Consider the following 14,898-nt stretch of genomic DNA (forward strand, 5'->3'; position numbering starts at 1 on the left):
CACTTGCTTCAGCTTTTTGCTTAGTAGCCTGTAAATCTCTATTCATAGTAAACAGGCTCCTGCACTTCCTGTGGTAAAATACTTGGGAAACGGTGTTGCTTTCCACATTTCTCACAGTGTCTAACAGTGGAATGTGCCTCATTACTTGAGCTGCCTCTAACAAAGTTTTCCATGATGAGTAGTTCTGTGGTGTTGCCGGCATAACTCCATGTTGGACATTTGACCATAAATGAATTATACACTGGGGATCAGAGGGACAGGATGAGCTTTTTTGGTGTTCCTCATGATGCTGCACGGTCATTCACCACCATCGCTGGAAAAATAAATACATTAAAATATTTATTAATTTTACTTGGTTACTTAATATGATCATAATTACTATTATAATTATTATCAATTTACAAAAAATCACATTTACAGAAATTGTAATTTTAAATAATAAAATTCACAATAATACAGATTGTGAAAAGAAAAAAAAATCCCATTCACATCAAGGTATCTCGGAAGTGGAATAGTATCACACAAAAGGAAAAGAGTTATGACTTGCTATCTCATATTTTCCATCTCTAGGCGTCCATACCTTGCCAATAAATCATTTTTGAATCCATCTCCCCAAGCGATACCATACCATGGTTGACTCTAGGCTTAAAGGGAGGGTAAAATGCACAGAAGGCTGTATTCGAGTTTATCGACTGATAGCAATGAATCGATGAGGGGGTAGTTCAAGGAAGGTTAAGAGGTTGGAGAGAGGTGGGTTTGAACAGGAGACCTCAGCATAAATTATGGTGAGTCCTTGTCTACAGCAAGAGGAGGTGGTTGTGGGCACTGGCATGAATAATGGGCTCATAACATTTGTGTGTTTTTGGAAACGCTCATAGGGAAAAGGGCTGTCTTTGTGGAGGAAATAATGAGGGTGTGTGGACAAGGTTGTGGAGAGAGGAATTTATGGCAAATGAAACAAATGCCAGCACTCTCTGTAGGTCTGACATTAGCTACGAACTTTTGATTTTACTCAAATTATTTGTATACTATATTTACTTACAGGTGCTTTCAGTCAGCCCGCTTCAGACATTGATCTGTTATTGTGTAATCCACATTTTTCTTCCATTCGCTACAGTGTATAGCTCAGCCCACTTCAGCCTTTGGGTAACTTTACTATAATTGACATATTCTGTCCCTTTATCCGGAGCACATAAACACACAAAGTTGTTCCCTTAAGAGCCAGGAAAATTGTTTACAGTATGTGCTTTTTGAGATCAAAAAATATTTTTGCTTTTAGCCAGTGTTTTTTTCAGATTGACGAGGGTATGGCAGCTTCCCTAACAATAAAGCTTTGGAAATTATGACATAAAAAATAAAGCATTGGCAAAGCTAAAAGGCTGTCAGCCATCACCAAACCTATTGGCTGTGCCAAGGTGTGTTTGTTGTGTGGGGGCAAGTGGATGGAGTTTGTGTGGAGAGCAGTATAGGGTTGTGCATCCAGTGCAGCAGCACCTGGCGCTGACCTAGAGAGGAGGGAAGGAGGGCGCTGGGCTTAGAGATAATATAGATTTAAGAGCACTTGCTACAGAGTTTCATGTACATACAGCAGTTTTCAGGCAACAACAAAAATGACAAGGTAGAACGTGGTTAATGTCCTGCTGAAGAGAAATCGAGTTTTGTCTAGGCGGAGTCTTGGCTCCTCATTAAGTTTTGCCGAGGGTTAATATGCCTGCTGCAAAGAACGTGTACCAAGCAGATCACAGAACCATATTTTTTGTGGCTAGCTAAGTGGGTTACTGCGTTTGTCACAGAAATTCTTTAGTCACTTACAGTTCCTAATATAACACAGTAACCTATGTACTCTCGTCAAAGAGCTGCTTGCAAACTGCATGGTTTTGGTTAGAACTTTATATTTTTTACCCGTCTTTATTTATCCTACAGTTCTAATAAGGGTTTGTTTAGTTAGAAATGCATTTTTATTAGTAAAACCAACCCCAGCCACTGAGGTAAGTTTTAAATATTGAGTTTGTGCTTATCCACACCAAAAACTCTTAAAATATACAGCCTACTAGAATGGATGGCATGTGATTCCTACACCTTCTAATCCTTATTGTGTTATGTAATATTTCCTATAGATTGATGCATACATCTATTAGTCTGATGTAAAGTGCTCTGACATCCTACTCTGGTATGAGTAATACTATAAAACAAATTAAATGCATCTGAGAGAGGGGCTGTGGGGAGATCAGGGGCACTGGTGGAAGGTGGTATTGAAGGAATCTGTGTAAAAGGAGGTCATTAGGTGGCTCCAAAATGATTGTCGCACCAGATGTCACCAGCACTAAAGCCGGCCCTGTGTGGGTATTTGTGGTGTGTTCAGTTGACAGTGTATCCTGGATAGTGGGAGATCAGTCTCGAGTGACCTTTTTATTTTATTTTTGTTTCCGACATCTGCAGGGCCCGTGCGGAAGCTGCTGGACCTTCTCCACCACCGGGTGCCTTGAGTCTGCAGTGGCCATCAAGACTGGGAAACTTCTGTCACTGGTAAGAGAGGTCACTGCCGCCTCTGGGAGGAAAGGGTGCCGCCCTCCCTACGACGAGTCACTTCTTCCTGTGGGAGGAAGAGGCAGTTCTGCCACTAACAACACGGGGCGGCACTGACACAAAGAGGCACCGGGCCATTAGTGAGAGGCGACAGCACTGTCACTGGTCACAGAGGGTGGCACAGCCACTGCTTAAGAGGCAACGCTGCTTGCACTGCTGAGAGGGGGCGCCAGTAACACTAGCAAGTGGAGACACCACTGTCACTGGGCATAGAGGGCAGTATTACCACTGGTAAGAAGGGACACCACATCACGCGTCATAGGGGGCGGTACTACCACTGGTAAGAAGGGACACCACATCACGCGTCATAGGGGGCGGTACTACCACTGGTAAGAAGGGACACCACATCACGCGTCATAGGGGGCGGTACTACCACTGGTAAGAAGGAACACCATAATCACAGGTTACAGAGTTACTCCTGCCACTGATAAAAAACACTGCTGCCCATAAAAGCATGGGATGCTGCTAACACTGGTATGAAATGGCACTGCTCCCACTGGAAAGACGAGCATTGCCATGGACTGGAGGAGCACCTGCGTCTTTGGCGAGATGCACCGCGACGGTCACTGGTCAGAGGAGAGGCTGATGTCATTGCGGTCAGTGGAAAGAGGGGATGGGACTGCCACTGTTAAGGAATATTGCTATTACTAGTCTCAGTCTCACGCCAAAGAGTACATGGCATACTATGGTGGGCGTATCTAACTCTCTCTACCTCCCACCCACTGGCACTGCCCCTTAGGCCATAACCATCCTTCCTGCAAAGCACATCACCGCTGCTGTAAAGACTGTACTGCTGCCTAGGGGCTTCCGTCACCAGAACACATCACACGGCGGGAGAGGACAGAGAGCACTACAGTCTAAGGTCCTTTCACTCTGTGCGTAGAGAGAGCACATCACACAAGATACAGGGCAACCAGTACTCACAACTTGGCTTCTTACTGAAAAAACACATCACATAGTGACATGATAGGATGGGGCTGACAAAGGATGGAAACTCCTGCGGTTTATTAGGTCTCGCCTGTCGATGCGCATGCGCATCGAGCTTGCGAGACTATGGGGGCTTAAACACTCTTTAACCAACTTGCAAGGAATCGTGGCGATTCCTTGCAGTGCCCGTGAAATTTAAGCTCAATGCGCATGCGCATTGAGCTTGAAAGCGCGTGCACATGCCCCCAGCCGCCTGCCTTGCATTCCCTCAGGCGTACTCCTCCCTCACCCCCGCTCCGCCCCCTCCCCTGCCTGCCGTGTCGCATTTCTTCCGGTCCCTCAGCCGCACTCCAGGCCCCTGCTGCTTTCACACCCTCTCCCCGCTCCGGTCCTCCCCTGCCCGCCGTGTCGCATTTCTCCTCCCCCCTCCCCTTCTCTGCCTTCCCTCCGTCTTGTCTCTTTTGGCCCCCCCTCCTCCTCCTACTCTCCTCCCCCCTCCTCCTCCTACTCTCCTCCCCACTCTCTCTCTCACAGCCTCCCCCAGCTCCGCCTACACTTAGCACCACTTCTCATGTTTGTATTGTAGATTTATATCGCGTTTTCTACTCCTAGTTTGTGGACGGGTAGCGCCGCTCCAAGTAGCCAGAGTTATTTTCTATTGCTGGGTGTAGGTATTGCAGCTGGCTGTACACTAGGCAACATCATTAGAGCTGCTGTACCAGTTAATTGCATCTGGAGAAATAAACAAAAGTTTAGCAACGGGTTATTCACTTCTTTCCCAGTTTCCCTGATACAGAAGCCTACAGGCCCGCCCGCCTCTGGCGGAGGCCCATAGGTGTCACTAATGGCCCGTTCCCGCCCTGTGGGTCAGAGTTCGTCTCGGTTGCTGAACTTTTAGAGCTCTGTCTGGCGTCCTTCGGTAACTGTTTATCGACGCTGTTTACAAGATTGTGTCTTCGAGTCGAATCTGAACGCCTTTTATACCAGTGTATTACAACCCCACGGAGCACCGCTGTGCACACCTCTGCTCTGCACACTACAACTCTGCATAGAGCTTCCAACGTGGCACACCCCGCAACCTAGCATGATACACAGTTGGACACGCCACCACCACGTGGCATATCACAGCTCAAGATAGTGTACTGAGTGAACATACACACACGTTGGCACCACGGTCTCCTTCAAAACACACGCATTGGCACCACTGTCTCCTCCAAAACACTCACGTTGGCACTACTGTCTCCTCCAAAACACACGTGGTGGCACCACTGTCTCCTCCAAAATACACAAAACACACACGTTGGCACCACTGTCTCCTCTAAAACACACACGTTGGCACCACTGTCTCCTCTAAAACACACACGTTGGCACCACTGTCTCCTGCACATGTTCTCAGTCTTAAACATGATGCGTATGAATGGTGGATACGGCCTTGTTTTCTGTGTTTAGCTCTGCCACACCCCTCCCGTACCGTAGACTGCCCTCTCACAGGTCCGCACCGTGAAACTGGGTCAGACAGGGGCTGCTGCTTTCCTGCCACAGCTCCTAGGGAAGCGTCCTCCCTTCCGGGGATTCAGTCACACCGTCATTAATATTCAGTGTCATTTGTTGCAACTGCTGTTCTATGTAGCCCTAACATGGGGCTTTCATCCCGTGCAAGCACCCCCTGTGTACAGAGGGTTCTTCAAATCGTCTACATGATCTGACTGCGCCTCTCAACTCCTGCTGCAGCGCCTGCAGCTTCGACATCATATGGAATCTTCAACTTCACACTTCATTTGCTGACCATTCTCTTCCTGCCAGTGCTTAATTTGTAGAAGTATGCATGCTGGGGTCCTAAGTGGTGCTCAGAAGCTCGTGTCTGGCGCCAATGAATACCAAATGTGCTGGATACCAAGCCTGCCTGCTCTCGATTCCACCTCATGCCTCTCTCCTCCACCACCATGCTCTTCATCTCTTGAATACCAAGTCTGCCTGCCCTCAGCCGCACTCCAGGCCCCTGCTGCTTTCACACCCTCTCCCCGCTCCGCCCCCTCCCCTGCCCGCCGTGTCGCATTTCTCCTCCCCCCTCCCCTTCTCTGCCTTCCCTCCGTCTTGTCTCTTTTGGCCCCCCTCCTCCTCCTACTCTCCTCCCCCCTCCTCCTCCTACTCTCCTCCCCACTCTCTCTCTCACAGCCTCCCCCAGCTCCGCCCCCTCACTTCTTAGTTGCACGGCCGCTAGGCCGTGCCTCCCCTACTCTCCTCCCCCCACCTCCTCCTACTCTCCTCCCCCCTCCTCCTCCTACTCTCCTCCCCACTCTCTCTCTCCCAGCACAACCTTGCCGCTCAGGTTTGGACCCCCAGAGCGTTTACTTTTCAAAGTAAGTCGCAGATTAGAGCGTTACTTGCAAATCTCCAAGGTGAACAACCCATAAACAATTCTAAAAGCACTAACTCTAATGATGTGAGACCTATTGCATTTCCAATGCTTGTTCTGATTGCCTCCCACTTCACATGATGGGCAGACCCCACTCCCTTGCATCCCATACACAGCTGTAGGCCCAGTTGCAAAGCCAAGGAAGGTAGTGTGTCGTATAGAGCACTTTTACTCAGGGTGCATTCTACTGTTGTCCATTTCCAAATGTTTTTTTAATTTATTTTCTGTAACATGGGAAAGCAAACTAAACTCTTCAATTTCTTCATTGTTGTAAATAACCATTTTAATCCCTGGCTGTAAACTTATAGGCACTCTTGGATTCTTATTTTAAATACATGCAATATGCAGTTAATGTACAAAAAACACATAATCAACAAAGAGACATAACCAATAGCAAAATTATTTTTTTGTATTTTTATTGTTGAGCTTTTCAGTAATTCAGGGCTCAAAAAATATATTCACTATAAAAACATTGAAAATGTGGGCCTGAATTACAGTTTTGGCACAGTGTCCCTGCTGTGCCTCAGTACACTGCCCTTTACTGCAGGCAGCCACCCATCCTCACTTTGCGGGCAGACACCTTGGGGTCCCTTGGACCCTCATCAAAGGTGTGCCCTTAGGGCTAATTAACTTGCACCACCTCGTATGTGCAGCACAACAAGTTTGTCTTCTGATGGCTGCATTGCCCCTGCACACACTACATTTTTAATGTGACTTAAGGTTCAAGAGGTTTCCTCATTTACATGGGGACACTTCTTCATTCATCAGTGGGAATGCTCTCTTGTGATGACGCTGGCGATATTATCAAAAGGGGGACACAGGTATCGGCAGCCCCTTCTGTAATTGTAATTGCATTTATATAGCTCTTACTACCCTTGAGGAGGTGTCAAAGCGCTTTTTAGGCGAGTAGCACGCTACTACGGAATCCCAAACGTTTTTTTTTTCTGAGTTTTTATGTAGCGTGAACTTGACCCGAAGGTATCAGAGCGCTTTACATAAGCACCAGTTGCGTTACACAAGGACACAGTCATTTTTGGTAGGCGGGGAAGATTAAGTGATTTACCCAGAATCATAGGATGTTGAGCATCATTGCCGAGATGCAAACCCGGTTCCCCAGATTTGAGATCGACCGCCTTAGCTGTTAGACCACATCCTCTCCGCATGGTGGTGAATTAGTACAGGGTAACACCATAGTGCTCTAAAGGCATAAAAAGGAGACACAAATGTCTGTTGCACTTCTTTAATACTATGTATTACACAACCCTAGATGTTTATGCAAACAAAACAGAGAAAAAATAATTCATGTTCGTTGTAAAGGTAAACCAAAAAAAAAGGCAAAGAGGTCATGAAGTGCCTTCTCCCCTTTGCTGTTCGCTGTTGAATATCCAAGAAGCCACTCTTATTTGCTGCTTCAAAAATTGAGTGTGGAAAAGAGCAAAAGAAGTGTCAACCAGTCTGAATAAGATTCAGTTTTATTTTAACTATGATTTTGTATGGCTGAGCAAGCATTGCACACATTTTTACTTGCCAGAAGTGAACCGGTGCAGTGCTGTACAAATCTAGGCTGGTTTAATTTCCAGCTCATTCACGAAGAAGTGACTTCTTGCCAAGAATAACCTTAAAATTAGTACCTATTTGCAATGGGAAGACACTCAAAAGTGCCAAAAAGTAGTCATTCCAGCCAGTTCATGTTGTCCTTCAAAGTTACACAACAGAGTGTTGCTAGGAAACAAGAGTAGACTTCGGTATCTGCTGACATCTAAGGGAGGAAGCGGGGCAGTGCCAATGTCTTTCCTAAGGTGGTAGTTTATCTCAGGTTGGATGCCAGCCTGTGTTCCAGTTCCCTCATTTAGACCATTGAGATCAGGCAGAGGGCTGCTTAAAACTGGGGTAAGTGGGCAGAGCCAGGTTTCTTGTTCCGCCTGCCCACATCATACAGATGGTGAACTCTAAGACATCTTTCAAACTACCTCAGCTCCCCTGTGACATCTTCAAGTCTTGTTGCGGCCAAGTATTTAGGTTAGAGACCCCATCCACACCCAGTCACACTCTACACTGGCTCAGTTAAAGGCCGATTGGCTGTCTTATGAGGAGCAGGCTTCTAACTTTGTTTTCAATAGGAGGAAGTCTGGCTCCTACATTCAAACAGATTTGTGAGGAGGAGGCATTTCATTTGAATGAAACACTGTCAATAGAAGAAATTGCTCCTTGTAGCATTGTAAACCATACCAGGGGAAGAAGCACTATTAGAAGAAGGTAAACTGTTCCAGAAAAAGCTGTTCTACCACCGACATGAGCTATTAGCGAAATGAGAACATTTTAAAATCACAAAAGTCAAATTTTCTTAAATATTAATCTGGAGATGTTTACAATCAAGTAAAGTGTGGTATGCTGGCCTATGTACTCCCTTTGTGCTGCTCGTGTAACACTCCACATTCCTACACAGACTACAACATAAAGATACAAATGACAAACAGAAATGGCTGACACATGTTGCTTATGGACTGGATGTTCTCTTTAGTTGCTAGCCCTGTGTGACTTTCCTCTCAGTATTATTTTCTCTGATTCATGATCTTGTTGTCTCATCCCTGTCTGTAGTCAGAGCAGCAGCTAGTGGACTGCGCCCAAGCTTTCAACAACCACGGCTGCAACGGGTGAGTTTCATAGTCTTCTGTTGTTTGCCTTACTGTAACACATGATGGTCACAACTGTAAACATCTGCAGCTGCCTCTAAGGCAGAAGCTTTGGTACCAAGCACCTTATTGTAAGATACTGGTGAACAATTGTTTCATGGCAAGTGTATCATGCAAATCATTCTATTCTCATTCCCTTCTGCAGGGAAAATTAGATATATCAGACCTTAGGTTTGTAAGCTGACCCTATTCACTAGTACCCAGAAGAGACTAGACGTATTAAACAAGAATCTCAACCAAGTGAGTACCTATAAGCGATAACAAAAGTGACAGGCTAGGATTGCTATACCATCCCTGAAGCTTGTCTCCTGGGCCTTGTCCTGCGACCTAAACAGGGTAATGCTGGGATACATTTGTAGATTTATTGCTGATATTAGCAAACAGTGGGTTGTGACCGTTAAGAAGTTCATATCCAGGGAAAGCACTTGACTTCACAGGGAAAGACTATAGGTTTACGGAAACACCCTATAGCAAGGGAATGGGACGAGTCAGGCCTAGACTTGTCCGAGACTTGTGAAGGTGGTTATATCAGATCCACATGAATAACAGACCTACAGGTCCACATTCACTTTTTATTGATCCACTCTCACAGCAGCATACATCCAGTTTATACACCCCCTCACAATCCTACCTCTCCTAGACATTCAATAAATAAAATTCCGTAGGTACAGTATCCACAATCAGAATATCCGGTTTCTGTAAAATTCATAACACGATAAGGAATATTGGTCACATTTCCATTTCACATACTGGGCCACACTTTATCCGACTTTCTTTTTTAGGAGCCTTCGGGTAGCAGGTCACTGGTTTAACCTACTGGTTTTTTTTTTGGAACACATTATATTGAGGTATATGCATATTATCCAACCCGGCCAGCGCAGCCCATAAGACAAATAAACAAGTGCAACAAAAATGTGGTAAACATAAAATATAACAGTCCTGCCATCCTCCCCCAACACCCCATCCACCTGCAAAGTTGCAAATGGAGTTTAAAAAAGAAATGAAATACATTGTTATGTAGTTCCTATAGTACCCATGCAGGACCTGCGTGTTTGAATGACATAAACTGTGGGGATTGGTGGCAGACTGGTTCCGTACACCCCCCACTGAGCATGTTAGCCTGTTTCGCATTAGCTAGCTCACAGTGCTACTAGTGTCTCCCCTTATCGGGGAGAGAATAGTTTCTGGCAACTTTAGAACATGACAACCCTGATCCCTCAGGATCGTGGAAACAATGTACTACTTTTCGCTCAGTCACTCGTGCTCACTTAGTTTGTCTCAGAGATACACAGAATAAACTAAGCGTTTCAATAAGGATTTATTGAACAGTTGTTATTCCTGTGTCGAATATGTGAGCTCCAACAACCGTTAGACGGTAGCAAATATATATATGATTAGCAGTACAGTGAATATAAAAGGATAGTACAGTTCTACCATCTTGCAATAAGCATAAATAAATACATGAATATAAAATGCAGGATAAAGGTGCACGTACTCCTACGATGCCTATCTAGTTGTACCTAAGTGTACCTAGCATGTGAGTAGGTGTAAAGCCAAGAATCCCTCTAGGATTTAGTCTAACCCCATTACCTGAAGTGAGAGGATGTGGGACCCCGTCCTGGTCTCAAGTTGGACACCCCGCAAGGGATGTGTTAGACCACGGTCATCTGGAGCATCTGCATGCAGGAGCCTCAGCCTCTTTGGTCAGAGTGTCGGCCTGGAAGTCTTGGTTCCCTCTACCAACCCTAGCAAGATGTGCTGTATTTATACAAACATGTATCTAGGGTGTTTGTTGTCCCTTGTCTCATGTATTAGCCATTGTTGGATGTGAGGATGACGTATGGGATGAAACTTGTATGCAATTAGATAGCGTTTTTTGCAACTTTATCTGGGGTTATAAGAGAGCTAGGAGATCGCTAAAGATGTTAAAAAACCAAATCGGATCAGGCGGTCTCAATTTTCCTGATTTAAAACTTTATTTTTGGGCCTCATTTATAAGGCGTATTAGATCCCTATTAGATTCAGAGAATCTGCTTTTTTACCACCATTTACTTTTAAAAGAAGATTCTAAACAGTTTCTACTTCGTATTACTGACCCGAACTTCTACAAAAGGGTAAAATTTAAGACAGCACGGGACTTAGTAAAGATATGGAAAGATATACAAATACATTGCAAAAACAATATATATCACACTCAACTAACCTTATGGGATAATCCTGGACTACCTAGCATATTTAGTGACGGGGAATCCCGAAGATGGCAATCGAAAGGAATCAAGGTACTGGGGGACTTATTTACTACTCAAGGCATGATGGATTTCCGCACCTTAAAACAAATATATGGATTACCAGACACACACGAGTTTAAATATAGGCAAATTTATGATTTTCTAGTGCGGAAGAATAAAATCAAAGTCTTATCAAGCGGGGGTATCTGGGATATCCTAAACTCAAAAAAGGAGAAATCAATAATTAGTTCGGCATATAAGATATTGACAGATTTAAGAATGAACGATAACGAAATAATAGCAACTAAATGGAATGCAAAACTAGGTACTAATATAACAGGAAAACAGATAACCGATGCGTACACGGACATTCATCACCATGTAAGATCTTCTAGTCTGCGTCTACAGCAATACAGAACTATATATATGCTATACTACACACCAGAAAAGATTTCTAAGTGGGCCTCAAATAATATTCTGGGTGAAAAAACCAAGTGTCCAAAATGTGACGAATATGCAGCAGATCTAATACATATGCTGTTCACATGTCCAAAACTCAGGAAGTTCTGGGAAGAAGTGGGGAAAATTTTAGCTATAAAAAACGTTACCAGTACATCAATAACAGCCCCTATGGTAATATTAGGTTTATACACTACAAATCAACCACATCCCGTACTATTATCTATCCTACTATCCTGTGCTAAATTAACTTTAGCTAGAGCTTGGGTCAGTCCTAATCCACCTAATGCCTTGGAATGGTGGTATTTAGTTAATGAAATCAACACCATGGAATGTACATTGGCAGAACTTAGAGGTGTCAAATCATTGCAGAAATACGAGAAAATATGGGGGATACTAGAATTGAACTGAATTGAACTGAATTGACATTAAGTCTCGATTTATGTACATTAATGATAAGCTGGGAGCTGATCATGTCTGTATGTGACAAACTTGTTTAATTTGAAATAATATTTGATTGCTTTTTGTAACTTAATACCAGGTGAAAATAATAAAAATATTTAAAACAAAAAAGAAACTTGTATGTAGATATGGTGGTGTAGCCCCTGCCTGGTTTTCAAGAACCCTCATGAATATTCATTCATACTGTAAGAGTCCATTGATGAAGTTATAGGAAGCTATTGTTCAGGAGAAACACTCCTTCCTCACTCAGGACTAGAACTCAGCAAAGGTTCAATATTAAAGGCTCGTTACTGTGTAGTATAAGGGAGGTAATGTAGGTGAAGGTGTTTGATATTAACCGGGCCTATATTAGGGTACCTTTATTAAACATAAAAACATCTCAGTCACGTAACCCATATCCATCTATAGTTGATGCTATGAAATTTCCGAATGTCATCTTCCAGAAACTGGTGAATCTGATGGACTAGCGCTATTTCAATTCCTCTATATTCTGCCCATCTCTTCCATATCTTCGGGTGTTTTGGAGGGAATCACCTAGCTTGTATACCGCAAACTCTATTCCCATGCAGTGATCCATACCCTTTTTCCTTACCAATAATGATGGAGGGGCCAAGGCTTTCCACTCTTTAGCTATGTCGCATATAGCGAACGTCAGTTCCAGGCCTAGGATGAAGATCTCATATTTATTCCCACCTCCATCCTTCATAAGATGGAGAAGGGCCAACCGCAGGTTAAATGGGATTTGCCAGGATAGGACCCTGCCAAACCATATGACCACCCCTATCAAAATCCCTCCAACCCTGGGCAGCTCCACACTGTGTGAAAGAATGCCCCTTCCACTGCACTGCAGCGAAGACATACGGGGGTGAGCCAGCGTTGCGTCAGATAGTGTCTGTGGAGGCACTTAAATTGAATTAGCCGGAGCTGTGCCGCAATGGCCGCTCCTCTGGGGGAACCCAGGATCTCAGTCCAGTCTGCATTCTCTAATGAACCCACATCTGCCTCCCATGCTGCATGTAAGGCTCCAAAGATATCTGATTGGTTAGAGATAAGGGTCTGGTAGACATTGGCAATTGTATGTTCAATCAGGTCTCCCAGAAGTAATTTATCTTCTAGTTGGTTAAATTCTGGAAGATTAGGCAATGCCCTTATATGTGGCCCAGTGCATGGCGGAGCTCGAGGAATTTTTTGAACTGGTTGCGATGCAGCTTGAACTCGGTCTGGAGTGTCTGGTAGGAATTACTTACAGTTTTTTTTGTTTACGAATGTTAATTAACTAATACCGGCACCTCAGCTATTCTGAAATATACAGCAGTATTGCATGGCTGTTTACTACATCTATTACAACCACAAAGGCGATCATATGGGATTGTTTCAACTGTTGTCAAAGGGAAATGATGTACATGCGTCTTTTACTGCTACTCCAGTATACACCAAATGATACATGTAACGTCTTGTTGATATAAGTGCCAATAAAATGATACTTTAAAAAAAGTGAGAACTAACAGGTGGGCAGCATACCACTGCTGGACAAAGCTAAGTCAAACGAGCCAGCAAACGTATTTCTTATGATGTAGAGGACAGTAATAGCCATTCTGTGGCAACTAGAATTCATGTGGGCTGAGGAGCAAGTAAAGATGTAAATGCCCTGTAATACACTGAACAGTTAAAAAAGAAGATGGCAGTGGTAATAACAGACTGCTTGCACATCTGACTACCGTACATGTGATACAAAACTAACGTGCGCAGTTGGACCAACACTATGCCACCTCAATAGTGTATGCATATATGAAATAGACAAGGCTTTCATAAACAGACAAAAATGAACAATCCAGAGCCCTACACAAATATAGTCATTTTGATCTGCCAATCTTGCAGATCCAACTTTAATTTTCATATAATTCAATACAAAATCTGTTGACACGCAGGTCAGTAGGTGAATAACGACACGTGTTTCATCGTAATGATGACTTTTTTAAGGCTCATCAGTCTTAGAAGGTGAGGAAATAGTAAGAAATCTCTCCCATATGTGTAGGTTGTCAGAAAATAGGGAAGAGGTCCTTGGAGCCCCAAGGACCAATATATTCAAGGAACGGTCTTGAGTTTAGCAGGCCTCTGGTTCACAACAATTGCTCAAAAGCGTCTGCTTTCCCCACATAGTTAAGTGGGAACAGCAGGAAGACACAGGCTAAGATCGGCCCGTTATATAGGAAATAAGCCCGTAGCAGCTCGCGAAGTATCTCTGCGTAGTGTAGTGCTCAGGAATGTTCATATATACTGAAAAGTTGTTCAGTAGCTTCCACACTAAGCAATCTCCCATAGTGGTGTTACATTTTCTGTAATTCGATCCCACTTTCAGAAACATTATCAAACCTCATTTCCTTTTCTTCATTCCTTCAAGGCTACGGGTTATCACGTTTTACTTTACTGAGGATGAATAATATTTACATTACAAAGTAAGGAAGGACACAGGGGTTTACTAAACATTAGCTGGGGGCCATTACAGATTCCTGTACAAGGTTGAGGTAAAACAATTTATCATGAGGCCCGTGTAAGATGCCCTTTTGAGGTTGGGATCTTTTTTTTTTTGTAAGACATTTATTATGTGAAAAGAGACAGAAGATTACACTGTGTCTCGCCAACAACCCGGAGGCAGGCCGCTATGAAGTTTACACATCATCAAATTTAGTAAAGCAGTCAGTTGTGGCAAAACTTTGCGGAACTCCGAGCTCCCAGCAGGATTTACAATACAGTAATGAATTGTATGTGAGCGATGTAACCTTAGCACGGTAAGTGGTCTTACTTTTATCAGTGCAGTAGACAGATGACCATAACATGAGATGCGGAAGCTGTTCCGGGGCAATCAGCAGTCCCCAGCTCTTGAAACAGCAAGTGAGACACATACGTCTAGCTGCACTGTTTACGCCCAACCGTCCCAAACAAGCAAAAAAGAAAAAAGAAAACATAAACAACGTAACATTGGTTCAATCACACAAAGTCAACCACGCAGCATCCCACACTCTGACGGGGCCGCGTGTTTCTGCGCCGGGCGACTATCGGCGGATAGCGATCTGTGGCAGTGGTGGAGGTGTGGCAGGCATCGAGCATATCTGGTGGAGGTGGAGGG

The 14,898-nt window shown here is 44.1% G+C and overlaps 1 protein-coding gene across 1 annotated transcript in view; it reads left to right on the forward strand.

Annotated features, from left to right (window-relative positions):
* The window catches only part of CTSH (cathepsin H), a 173,915-nt gene that overhangs the window by 81,253 nt on the left and 77,764 nt on the right, over positions 1-14,898 (forward strand). The window contains exons 6-7 of the mRNA XM_086957897.1: positions 2,440-2,526; positions 8,528-8,583. Coding sequence (XP_086814023.1) covers positions 2,440-2,526; positions 8,528-8,583 — 143 coding nt within the window. The remainder of the gene's footprint in view (positions 1-2,439; positions 2,527-8,527; positions 8,584-14,898) is intronic.

This window comes from Lissotriton vulgaris, chromosome 2_1, assembly GCF_964263255.1.
Source record: "Lissotriton vulgaris chromosome 2_1, aLisVul1.2, whole genome shotgun sequence".
NCBI lineage: Eukaryota > Metazoa > Chordata > Amphibia > Caudata > Salamandridae > Lissotriton > Lissotriton vulgaris.